At 60.5% G+C, this 12,152-nt stretch overlaps 2 protein-coding genes across 2 annotated transcripts in view; one reads left to right on the top strand and one right to left on the bottom strand.

Moving 5' to 3' along the window:
- SPNS2 (SPNS lysolipid transporter 2, sphingosine-1-phosphate) overlaps positions 1 to 842 on the top strand; it is a 36,042-nt gene extending 35,200 nt beyond the window's left edge. Inside the window, exons 11-12 of the mRNA XM_023731038.1 lie at positions 8 to 171; positions 669 to 842. Coding sequence (XP_023586806.1) covers positions 8 to 171; positions 669 to 711 — 207 coding nt within the window. The 3' untranslated portion in view covers positions 712 to 842. The remainder of the gene's footprint in view (positions 1 to 7; positions 172 to 668) is intronic.
- Positions 843 to 3,833: 2,991 nt separating this feature from the next.
- Positions 3,834 to 12,152, bottom strand: part of MYBBP1A (MYB binding protein 1a) — a 15,793-nt gene continuing 7,474 nt past the window's right edge. Inside the window, exons 12-24 of the mRNA XM_023730998.1 lie at positions 10,389 to 10,485; positions 10,129 to 10,280; positions 9,603 to 9,671; positions 9,368 to 9,523; positions 9,093 to 9,269; positions 8,825 to 8,982; positions 7,317 to 7,557; positions 7,004 to 7,129; positions 6,857 to 6,925; positions 6,021 to 6,134; positions 5,751 to 5,852; positions 4,547 to 4,695; positions 3,834 to 4,414 (exon numbers count right to left, since the gene is read on the bottom strand). Of these exons, the coding sequence (XP_023586766.1) occupies positions 3,838 to 4,414; positions 4,547 to 4,695; positions 5,751 to 5,852; positions 6,021 to 6,134; positions 6,857 to 6,925; positions 7,004 to 7,129; positions 7,317 to 7,557; positions 8,825 to 8,982; positions 9,093 to 9,269; positions 9,368 to 9,523; positions 9,603 to 9,671; positions 10,129 to 10,280; positions 10,389 to 10,485 (2,187 nt within the window). The 3' untranslated portion in view covers positions 3,834 to 3,837. The remainder of the gene's footprint in view (positions 4,415 to 4,546; positions 4,696 to 5,750; positions 5,853 to 6,020; positions 6,135 to 6,856; positions 6,926 to 7,003; positions 7,130 to 7,316; positions 7,558 to 8,824; positions 8,983 to 9,092; positions 9,270 to 9,367; positions 9,524 to 9,602; positions 9,672 to 10,128; positions 10,281 to 10,388; positions 10,486 to 12,152) is intronic.

Genomic DNA, 12,152 nt, shown 5'->3' with positions numbered 1-12,152 from the left:
CCTGCAGATCTCGGACCTGATCCGTCAGAGCACCAAGGACTCCCCGCTCTGGGAGTTCCTGAGCCTGGGCTATGCTCTCATGCTCTGCCCCTTCATCGTGGTCCTGGGTGGCATGTTCTTCCTCGCCACCGCCCTCTTCTTCCTCAGTGACCGCGCCAAGGCTGAGCAGCAGTGAGTGGGGGCGGGGGATGGGCCTGACGCCCTTCAGCCTGCTCCCTTCGCTGTGACAGCCCCTCCCTCCCTGGGTGGTTGGGGGATAAAATGACTTACCCTGGGCTGGTGTAACCTGGCCTCTGCCATAGACTGTACCCCAAGCCTTCCTGTCCTTGTGAGGCTGCCCCCAGCCTCAGTCCCACATCCAGACTGAGTCCCTGTGGCCCAGGTTTGTGGGTGGGAGGCCCCTATGTGTGGTGGTTCTGGAGCTAATGGTTTGCAGTGCAGGCCCCCCCCCACTTTTTCTCATTTTCTGATTTCTTTCTCCTTTTCTCTTTACTCCTCTCTCTCTCTCCTCTCCCCACCCCTGGGCTCTCCCATCTCCCCCTGGGGCTGACGAGGTCCCTGCCCAGAACCTCCGGTCAGCCGGCCCCCACGACGCGACGTGCCACAGCAGTGCCCGGGCCTGGCCCCTGCTGACCTGCCGCCCTGACCCCCGCCCGTCTCTTCCCCAGGGTGAACCAACTGATGATGCCGCCCACATCCGTGAAAGTCTGAGGTGGTGAGTGCAGGCCAGGGAGGCCCACGGGGGTTGAGGACCAGACAGCTTGTGGGAGGAACCAAAGAAACCAACCAGGGGACTCGTGGTGCCTGTGTGTGTCAGAGAGTTGTGCTCCATAGGGGTTTTAATGGCTGGTTTTTCAGAAGTAGATCACCAGGACTTTCTTCCAAGATGCCTCTGGGTGGACTCGAACTTCCAACCCTTCAGTTAGCAGCAAGTGCATGAACAGTTCGCACCACCCAGGGACCCCTTGTGGGAGGGGAAGGGGCCAGCATTTAGAGGGGAAGGGCTGTTGTGGGACTTGTTCTGGAACCAGGAGCAGCCCCTCATGAGTCACCCCTGCCCAAGCACATCCCACCAGCTCTGTGCTTGGTCCTTCCTCCTGAAACACTGCCTGAACTTACTGATGAACTATGGGAGGGGGAGCAGCCTCCTTCTTCCAGTAAATCGCTCCCCCTTCCTTCCTCAGAACTGCTGAGGGCACAGGTCAGGGCTTGGACTGGCCAGGAACTCCCTCAGAAGCGCCCAGAAGAATAGATTTGGGCAGAAAAGGGAGGGCCAGAAAGGAGCCCTTCTGTCCCCCTAGAGGTGCCACAGCTGACTCTGGCTTTCTGACCTTCCTCAGGGCCTGGCCTCTTGGGGCTGCAGCTTCCCAGCCGCGCCAAGACCCAGGGTAGCCACTTGCCCACTCCCTTTTCTGCCCCAAAAGCAAGGAAAATGCAGGAGCAAAGCCCTGGAATGGTCCCTCCCAAAGACCCCACCTCTGACCTCTGACCCTTCCCCCCAGGTGCTGCTGGGACAACAAAGAACCCACTGTCCTACCTAGTCTGGGAAGTGTCCTCTGGCACCCTGGCCCTTCTGGGTTGTCCCAGAGCTTTCTGGGTGACCCAAGGCTGGGCACCCACCCTCTCCGGTCTGGGACTGCGGAGTGGCCCCGGCTCCAAGAAGAGGCCATGTCCTCAGCCAGCCTGGAAGGCTGCATTTGCTGGAGCCACACAGTTGGACAGATGCCCAGCCCTGGATTGGGGCTGCAGAGCCCCTGGGGCCAAGGGAGACGACAACCCCAAGTGGCGGGTATATTGGGACAGCCTGGTCTGTCACCGGCTTATGTGATCTTGGGCAAGTCCCTGCCCTGCCTGGACCATGGGGCCAGAGGGCTGGACTTTCCCACGCAGCTTGCTGGGCAAGGTGCCGTCTGCAGCTTTGAAGAACCAACAGCCTCTGGACCATACAGAGAAGAGGTGGCCCAGGCCTCAGGGAGGCGGTTCAGGCTCTGAGGATCCCTAAGGGCCTGGAGTGCAGGGCCACCGCCTTGGGATGTTGGATTCAGCCTGGCGAGCAGAGCCAGGTACCCAGGTCACTGGGCTGTCCCCAGACCTGCCAGCTCATTCTGGAGGACACTGGCCACCACAGCCACGGGCTGGCTCTCAGCCTGGTGGTCTCCCAGATGGGGCCCATGCCAGGACAGAGTTGGCATCACCAGGGGTGAAGGCCCTGGTGGAAGCTACACATCGCCACTGCATCTGGGCTGAGGTGGCAGTCAAGCTAATCTCTGGGGGTTACCCACCCACCTCTGCAGGGCTCCCTAGAGCACCCCTGCTGTCCATGTCTCCCCACCCCCCAGGAGCCAGGAACTTACTCCTCCTCCCCAGGCTGGGCTGGGCTTTTCCAGGGGGCAGGGCCCAGGGGACCATTCCCAGAATTCATGGGGCAGCAGCCAGGGCTCTGGCGGCCAGAGGAAGCAGCCGTCCACCAAGCTTCCTGTGCCAGGGAATGTGCTTGGTGGAGGTGGAGGTCCTCCCGGATGGGCCAATACCCCAGAACCACTCCCAGGCACACCTCCACCCAAACATGGGCTGCTGTTGCTTCCACTCACTCCACTACTCCCCCTAGTGGCCCAAGCCTTCACCGGGCCTCCGATCACCCACGCTCACTCGCATACACCCCTATCCTCACAGCTTGTGTGCTGTGGCTCCTTGGTGGAGCCTATCCTCCTGCTCCATACCTCCTGCACATTTGCTGGAACCTAAGGGGGTTCTGTTCTGGGGCACCCCTTGTTGCCAGTAGGAGACCCCAAGAGCCAGCTTGGACAATGCTCTCTTTGCCCCATAGTTACCTACTGGCTAGCCCTGTCTTCAGTGGTGTATAAGCTAGTGGAACGCCCACTCCCCACCAAGCCCTGGGGCACCCTGGGGGGGCCTGGCAAGGGGGTGGTATCCCCCAAAGCCCAGCCTGGCCTCCACCCCCCCCCCCACCCCGACCTCGGCTGGGGCCCCAGCAATGTTTTCTTGTTGTACAAGAACCAGGTCCAAGTGTTGCCTCCTCTTCCTTCCGGAAGCCAAACTGCTCCTTTATTTTTTAGAGCTGCTGATTGTGAATCTCAGCGTCTAAGAGAAGCCAAATATATTCCTCTTGTAAATGAAGAAATAAACCTCTATTTAAATCACGCCCTGGTGGCTCCCGTGGCACGGCCTGGGGTGGGAGGACATGCGGAGTGGTCGCACCTGGGCCCGGCCAGTGTGGGTGGTCCACACTGCCACGCGGCAGCTGTGTGCACACGCTGACTTGTGCACAGGCCTGGGTACTGGCCCTGCTGTCCCCATGACAGAGCCCTGAACTTGGCCCACGGCGCCCTGGAAGCCAAGGTCCCAGCCCCATGGAATCAGATGCCACAGAGTCGATTCTGACTCACGGTACCCTCGTGTGTGTCGGAGTAGAACTGGGCTCCATAGGGTTTTCAATGGCTGCTTTGTCAGCAGCAGATCACCAGGCCTTTCTTCAGAGGTGCCTCTGGGTGGACTTGAACCTCCAACCTTTTGGTTAGTGGCTGAGTGCTTAACTGCTCGCATCACCCAAAGATGTCAAAGCCCACAGAGGTTAGGGTTAGACTGGCCAGCCAGCGAGCAGAGGCAGGGCCCAGCCCAGGGCCAGGGGTCTGCACTGCCCTTGGCACCAAACAGTGCTTGCTGCTCAGCAGGACCTCCTAGCGAGCTGACAGCAGACCCCCTCCCCCAGTGCCAGAAGGCAGCAGCATAAATTGTGATTTATTTATTAAAATTATGGTAGAAAAATAGGAGTCTCAGGGGCTGATGGAGGCAGGGGCTGGATGGCAGGGCCTACATTTAGGGCTTAACTCCCTTCTTCAGCTGCACCTTCTTCTTGGCCCCACTCCGGAGGAGGCTGGGGCTCCCATTGGCCAAAGAGAGCCTTGGCTTTTTCCGTGGCAGGGTGGGCTGTGGCGACTTGCCTGAGACCCCCTTTTTGGGAAGCCTCTTCTGATGCTTTTCACCAGCAGACTCTGTGAGTGTAGCTCCATTTACCTGAGACAGCTTCTGCTGTTTCTTCTGAAGCTTTGGGGTCTTGGCAGGGGTGCTGGGGCTCGTGGTGGTGGTGGCAGGGGTGCTGGGGCTTGTGATGAGGGTGCTGGGGGCAGGATTCTTGGCCGCTGGCTTCTCGTTCACCTGGGACTGGGCTGAGGCCGTGGCTTTTGTCCTGCGCCTCTTCTTCTTGCCTGAGCTGGGGGGCTGGTTTCCACCAGGGGCCGCTGGCTTGGCATCTTGCTCTGTGGCATCTTCCGGCTTGCGTTTCTTGCGCTTCTTGGTCTCTGGCAAGAATCCCTTTTTCTTCCGCTTCATGCTAATGGGGCTCTGGGTGTCGCTGGGAATCCCCTTGGTATCCTTCTTCTCTGACTTGGGGCGCCTGGCAGAGAAAGGCCCCAGTGAGGGCAGGAGTGGCCCTCAACCCCATGCTGCTACCGGACCCAAGCTGCCCAAAACAGGAGGGTCTTTCCAGCTCCCTCCCAAGGTGTGGGGGCCTCCTCCCTGGACATACTGGACTCCCAGGAACTTCATGGCCTGCCAGTAGAGGTCGTAGAGGCGGTTGGAGCCAGCCGAGTGTGCCCCTTGCTGTAGGCTTTGCTGCAGGCTTGGCTGGAGGCCCTGCAGCAGGCCCAGGATGGTGGTCAGGTCCACGGTCAGCTTCTGTGGAGGGGCAGGACATTGTGCTGTAGTAGGGATGGGGGCAGAGTCTCTCCAGGCTCCTGGCCCCCAGAGAGGCACAATGACTGCCCCTCGATTGACCGCCTGCCGCCTCGCCCCGCAGCCTCTCTCTGCCCGTAATCAGGCTCCCTCACTGCCTTGGGAGGAAGAGCGCCCTCTCATGGGGGCCATGCTATTGCCCCTTCCACAGCCAGGTCTGCGGCCCGGCCCTGCTCCCTCACCTTCCGCTCACCCCTCCTCCCTGGGCAATGGCTCTGGCCCGCCCACTGCTGAGGGCACAGTGACGTGATCTCAGGTGCCAAAGCCCTTCTTCCTGGCTCACCCTCCTGCCACGTATAACGGGTTATTTTGAAGTCCACTGGTTCCCAGGACACCCCCTCTCCTGGCTTCCACCTATACCTGGAGCATTGCTTCTGCTCTGCAAGGTCCTCCTATGTGGGGCACCGCCCCGCACTCCCAGCACCCTCCTGGCAAGCTCACCCGCAACCTGGGCTTAACCAGCATCTACACACTGAAGACTCCAAACCCTTCCCTCTGGGCCAGATTGGGGGAGATAGATCCCCAACTGCAGCTGTCTCTGGTCCTCCACCTTGATCGCCCATGAGCACCTCACAGTCCACATGCCTCAAACTCATCACCACCCACAAACTGCCCCCTCCCAGTGATGGCTCCACCCCCTCATCGCAGGCCTGGAAACCTGGAGCCATCTGGGCTTCTCCCTACCTGCTGCCCACATCAACTCCTCCCACCACCTTCAGCCCTTCTAGCTCCTTCTCAGCATTCTTACTGCAGAATGGCAATAAAGCTCTCCCCCCACCTCCCGGTCAGGCCTGGGCGCAACCACTCTCCTGCCCAACTCCACACCACCTCCGTCCATGGCTCTCTAGCTACCCAGACCTCACCCTGGCATTCAAGCCCTCCACCCCGAGCCCGTGCTCAGACTGGCTCCTCCCCAGCTCTCCCAGGAAGTCTGTTCCCAGAGACCCCCACGTGATGCCCTTCCCGCGAGGCCCCAGGCCCGTGGGCTCCTGCCTCACCTGGACGTGGATGGTCTTGAGGAGCGTGACGAGCAGCTCCAAGGAGGACAGCTCCCTCTGCTGCTCCGACTTGCCCTCCGCCTTACCCAGCGTCCGCAGGTTCTAGGGAGGAGGTGGCAAGGTTGCTGAGGTGCTCTGGCAAAGCCTCCCTCCCCTTTACCACGTAGGAGACTAAGACCCAGAAGAAGAAATGTTTCCCTGTTCCCTAGCCCCTGAAGAACCATTCCTTGAATGCCCTATGGGGTCAGAGGAGGGATCCATGGCTGTTACCTCAGTGACCTTCGCCAGCACCTGGCCGATGAGCTGCTCCCACTCAGAGTGCTCAAAGCACGGTCTCAGCTCCCCCATGGACAGGGCCTTCTGCAGCAGCAGGCAGGCCTGGGCCTGGGGTGGGGACATGTGGTCACCAGGGGCCTCAGCAGGCAAAGCCAAGACTTAGGGAACCCCAGAGCTCTGGGAGGCTGCTGGGCGCCCAATAAGGCCACGACAACTCCAGGCTGCGGTTGAGGGCTGTCTGCTGCTCTGGGCGCAACCTGCCCAGGTTGTCCCCGCAGCTCTGGGCCCAGCAATCATCTGCTCCTGTCCCCTCCTCTTATACAGATGGGGGACAAAGCTCACAGAGCAGCAAGGACTCCCAGCCAGACAGATGGGACCTCAGGTTGAGATAGCTCCTGGCCCTCTTACCAGCTCAGTGCCATCTTCCTCTAGTCTCCCAACACTCCGTGTCCCACCCCCACAGACACTGCCAGGGGACTCCTATGTGGGGGCCAGAGCACAAACCCCCAGGGAGGGGCCGGGGGGCTCAGGCCAGAGGGGAAGTGGTAGCTTTGGGGGCAAAGCAGCCAGCTGGCCCCACCCTCTCACCAGCAGTGAGTCCTTCCTCTCAGTCACTCTGTGCTTGAGGTAGGGGAAGGGGCCCACGCATGCCTATCATTCCCTTCAGGGAGCATGCGCCACAGCTAAGGTCAGTGGGGCAGGGGTGAGCCAGCCCTCAACCTCGCCAGGGCAGTAGGTCAGCACTCTCAGGCCTCACAAACACCCAACCAGAAATTGGTCAAAGGGGTAATTTCAGGCCAGCCCAGGTTGGGGTCCAGGAAGTCCCTTACCTGCTGACGGGGCCGCACTGGGCCTGTTACGTGCTGGATCATGATGGGGAGCAGGCTCTTACAGAGCACCTAGGGAGAGGGAACAGGGCCGTGAGGTGGGGCTGGGCTGAGCAGGGCCTGGGGGGTAGGGCTGGCCCCCACACTTACCGGATGCCGGCAGAAAAGGCTGAGGAACATGGGGACGGTGAGTGGGCTGTTGCGCTTGCTCAGGAAGGAGCTCAGCGCTGATGAGTAGACCGGGGTCACGCGTTTCAAGTCCAAGCAGCTGGTAGCCTAGGCCAGGTGAGAAAGAGCTGGTGTGGTGCCAGGGAGAGCCTGGGCTGCCTTTACAAGGCTGAAGGTTTGGTCCTCAATTCCCCTCTGTGAAATGGGCACACGGGCCCTGGCCTGCTGGCTGGGGTTGCCCTCTGGGCTACCTGGAGCCATTCCTCCTCCAGCCCTCTTGACCGGGCCCGCTCACCTCTGGGACCTTGGCCTTGGCGCTGGCTTTCTGCTTCTTTGGGGTCTTGAGGGGCAGTGCATTAGCAGTGTTGCCCTTCAAGACCCGGAGCAGGTAGAGAGAGGCGTTGAAGTAGTAGAGGGCGACGGAGGAGTCAGCCTGGCGGCCGGCCTGCTGCACCAGCCGCTCCAGCTGTGCGTGCAGCGCCTCCACGTGGTTGCCGACGTCATGGCAGTAATGCCGGGCCCGGCACAGGTGATGCCTGCGGGGGTAGAGGCAGGGCTGGTCAGAATGTCCTCTCCACCCCTGCTTCCAGCAAGCAGAGCTCACTCTGAACATCAGGACCCTCAGCCCCATCTCACAGAGAGAGAGACAAAGACCTAGAGGAGAAAACGGATCTGACCAAGGTCGTGGACGGAGGCCCAGAGCAACCTGTGTGCATGTGCTGAGGCTGTGTGGGGCTCAGGGAGCCTGGGGTGCTCGGGGTGCTCAGGGTGCCCAGGCAGACGGCAAGCCAGAGGGGAACAGTGCTGCCTAGGCTGAAGCTGCGTCACAGGCTAAACACCCCACCCATTCCAGATCTCCTATCTGCCCCTGCCTCTCCTGGGGCAGTGGCCTTTGGGCCCTGGGCAAAGGGAGACCAGAGTCTGTATGCCTAAGCCCTGTGGGGTCCTGTGGGGCTGGGAACAAGTGGAGGCGAGAGGCACGACTCTCAGCAAACTGGACTCTGACAGTCAGAACAGGTGGCAGAGAGTAATGGTTAAGAAAGTGCCACTAGGGGTGGACACAGATGTGCCGGGGGTGGCACTGCCAGCCACAGGCTCCCCACTGCCTCCTATACTTGCATTCGTGCCCCCCACCACCTGAGTTCCTAGAAGGCAGGACTGGATCTGCTTCCTGCCTCGTCTCTCTCCGGATGCCTGTCGTCGCCCCCTGGCTGGGCTCCCCTCCCAAATCCCTCTCCCCACACCGTGGCAAACCAGCCCAGCCCCACACACATGCGCTTGCTGAAAAGGCCTTGGTGGCTCCGCGGTGCTGCCAGGACCAGGGTGCACGAAGCCTTTCCTGCCGCACCGCTGGTCTATGTTCCAACCGCATCTGACCGGCTCCTGCTGGGGACACTGACTTTCTGCCCTGCCCACGCCCTCCTGGCCTGCTCCCAGCATTGCCGTCACCGCTCTGGGAAGCCTTCTCTGGAACTGCAGGACGGACTAGGTGTCCCCAGCACTCTGCTCCCACTGTCTCCTACCCAGCCCCCATCACAGCCCACTCGGGACTGCCACAGCCTAACGACTGTGTGATTTCCCTACACCGACCTCTGAGCACAGGGCCCGGACGGTGCCCCGAGGACCCTGGCTCTAGCACACGCAGCACTAGAAGCATTAGGGGAAAGGATGGACCATGTGCGCATCACTGAGTGACTGGTGCCCCGTGGCTGCGCATTGAGCCCCAAGTCAGGCAGACCCAGACTCGAACCCCTTCTACCTGTGCCCACCCCCCCGGAGGCCTGGCCCCTTGCCCCTGCTCACGTGAAGATGCGGGCCGTCTTGTGCAGGAGGTCCTGCTCCTGCTTGGAGCTGCTTGTGCGCATGCTGTGCCGGATGATGGTCAGCAGTGGCTCCAGCAGCTCCAGGACTAGGGGGTTCTCGGGTTGCTTCGTGACCAGCACCTCGACCAGGTCCAGCACCTGTGGCCAGGAGGGGTGGGCTCAGCCATGTGCTGGAGCGTGTTCAGGGGGAGGGCAAGGGCCAGGGTGGCGAGGGACAGACTGGGACGCTCGGCTTGCTCCAGCCTCACCCTGATCTGGAAGTCCCGCCGGAGCACATTCTCCTTCTGCAGCTTGCTCTTCTCATCCTTCTTTGCCTGGATGCGCAGCTTCTGCTCGGCGAAGAGGCTGGCGAGGCTCTGGTCCAGGGCCATCATAGCCTCATCCCCCAGCTCCTCCTCCTGCTCGTCCTCGCTGTCCGCCCCACCCTGAGGGACAGATGCCCAGCCATCAACCTGGTGTCACGCGGGCACACAGACAGACCCAGAGATGGGCCCGAGAGCCCCCTGCCCTGGCTCCTGCTCACCAGCGCCTTCCCTGCCTGCAGCACTGCCATCAGCTGCTCCCGGAAGCCCTGGTCCACATCCCCGTCCCGTGCCTCCTCATCGCTCTCCTCCTCCACGTCACTCTCCTCCTCCTCCTTCTCCTCCTCCTCGCTGTCCGAGTCGTCCCTGCTCATGCTCTGTGGGTGGCAGGTGTGTCAGGCCTCCCCGCGGCCCGCCCCGCCCCACCCCGCTGGCAAGCACCTGTGCCGTATTCACCTTCGGTTGCTCCTCATCTGTGACCACCACGTTGTCATCCTCATCCTGGCTCTTGTCAGGGTTCAGCACCTGTGGAGGACGCCCAGACTGCCGACCCATCTGCTGCCCTGGCCCTTAGATCACTGGGCCCTTTTGGCTGCCTCCCTGACCGTGCTCCTGTCCAGTCTTGGCCCAAAGGCAGACGCATTCTGGGAGGCAAACTGAGGCCAGGGAAGAAGGCCATACCCTCCAATGTTTAGGCCCAGAGCCCTCCTTGGCCTACCCGACTGCTTCGTGAAGCTTCCTGACCTATGACCCCTTCTCAGGAGCCCTTTTCCCTGCCCCCCGCCCCAGCACAAACTTGCCCAGTAGCAGACTTTGAGTGAGCGCCCCCTGCCCCTGGGGCCATATCTGTTAAGGGAGGAGATCCTGCCCCCTCTGCAGGACTGTGGTGAGGTAAGTTGGGGGGATGACAGGGCCCTCTGGTTCAGCCTGGTGCTCAGTCGGCCCCATTCTGGGACCTAGGTCCCCAAAGTCCTCAACTCACGTCCAGGATTAGCTGCAGAGCGCGTGGAGTCAGGTGGGAGCAGATATGGCCAAACACGCTCCGGGCGACCTGGCGCATCAGGTGGCTGGGCTGGGCCAGCAGGGCCAGCAGGATCTCCACCAGCACCTCCACCCATGGTGGCTCCTGGGAGTCTGCAAGCAGGAAGGGGGCTGAGGCCAGGCAGGGCACTGCTGGCCTGCCCCACCAGGTCAAGCCCCGTGCCGGGTCCCTGCTGTGCTGCCCCAGGGGTGAGGACCCACCGACGGCCTTGGAGCGGGTCCGGCGGGGCTTCCCCTCCAGGCTTTTCTCGATGCAGGTCTGGATGTCGCCTAGGAGGTCGCAGCTCTCTGCAGGGGACTGTGGACAGGCAGGTTGGAAATCAGGGACAAGGCCCCCCTCCTCCCAGGCTGTGCTGAGCCAGGAGGGGGTGAGGCAACGGGAGCAGCTGGTGCCAGGGCTGAGGACACTTGAGTCGTGGGCTGCCTGGGCCAGTCACCCTCAGAGTTCAGAAGAGAAGACCCCAGACCCAGAGGCAGTCTAAGAGCAGATGTCTTTTTTATACCTAATATGCAGTTACGGGGTCTGAGCGCCCTCAGGGAGCAGGGAGCTCACCTTCCTTCCCCACTGGGCACCCCCAGAGAGGTGGAGAGCAGCCAAGGACAGTGAGACCAAGGTCACAAGGAAGCCAGCAGGTCCCAAGCCTCCCAATTCGCAATTCTGGATTATACCCCCACACCTAGCTTGGCATTATGAAAACAGTATTTAAAACCATTAATAAATTCAAATTTACTAAATTGCAAGCAACTTAAACCCATCTTAAAAGAGACAAGTGCAGACTCCAGCCACCAAGCAGTAAGTTAGGGGCCTTTGAAAACATCACTCAAAACGCAGCTGGCAGCCTCAATGTTTAGGTTAGGGGTGTAAAGAGGCCAGAACGGGGGACCAGAGCTCTGTCTCCAACTCCCTGGCCGTGTGGCCAGGCAGGTCCCTGCCCTTCTCTGAGCTACACCCTTTAACCCAGGGGTTGGAGACACCCCAACTGCAGCTGCCTCTGTCCAGACCAGCCAGCGTCCCCAGAAAGAGGATGTTTGTAGATGTAACCAAGTGTCCTAGAAGACCAGGACCCTGCGGCCCAGAAGCCCAATGCCCAGGATCAGAAGGAGCATTGTGGTCAACTGATACCCATGTAACTGGCCCACCAGCTGGGCTCAGAGCGCTCGAGGCCGGCTTGGAGGCAAAAACCACAGCCAAGACGCCAAAGGGAGCAACCGAGAACCTGATCTACTCGGGCTTCTCACAACCCGAAGCAGCCCTGCCCAGAGCCGCGCGCCATGTGAGAAGAGACCCTCCCCTAAGACATCAGGACTCCGAGTCAAGAAGAAACCACAGGGTCAGAAGATCCGCTGGCACCGAGCTGTCAAGCTGCTGAAAGCTTCTTGGTGGAAGAAGAGCAAGGGAGACCCAACTGGTTCTACAGAAGCCATTACATCCCCCCTAGAAATACACTCAAGCCCTAACCCTGGTACCAGCGAATGAGACCTTATCTGGAAACATGATCTCTGCAGATGTGACCGTGTTAGTATGAGGTCATGCTGAAGTAAATCAAACCAAACCCTTTGCCGTCGAGTCGGTTCCAACTCAGAGTGACCCTACAAGACAGAGTAGAACTGGCCTGCAGGGTTTCCAAGGAACAGCTGGTGGATTTGAACTGCTGACCTTTTGGTTACTAGCCAAGCTCTTAACCACTGCGCCACAATGACTGATATCATTACAAGGAAAGAAGAGATACAGACACACAGAGAAAGTGCCATATGAAGATGGGTAGAGACTGGAGGGATGAATCCGCAAGCCAAAGGATGCCAAGGAATGCCGGCCACAAGAAACGAGGAGTGCAAGGAAGGGTTCTCCCCTAGAGCCTTCAGAGAGCACAACCCTGCAGACACCCTGAATTTAGACTTCTGGCCTCTAGAACTGTCAGACAATAAACTAACGTTGATCCCAGCCAACAGCTGCGCAGCCTATAA

This window comes from Trichechus manatus, unplaced genomic scaffold (genome assembly GCF_000243295.1).
Source record: "Trichechus manatus latirostris isolate Lorelei unplaced genomic scaffold, TriManLat1.0 scaffold00040, whole genome shotgun sequence".
NCBI classification, from domain to species: Eukaryota; Metazoa; Chordata; class Mammalia; order Sirenia; family Trichechidae; genus Trichechus; species Trichechus manatus.
This window is presented reverse-complemented; position numbering and strand designations above follow the sequence as displayed.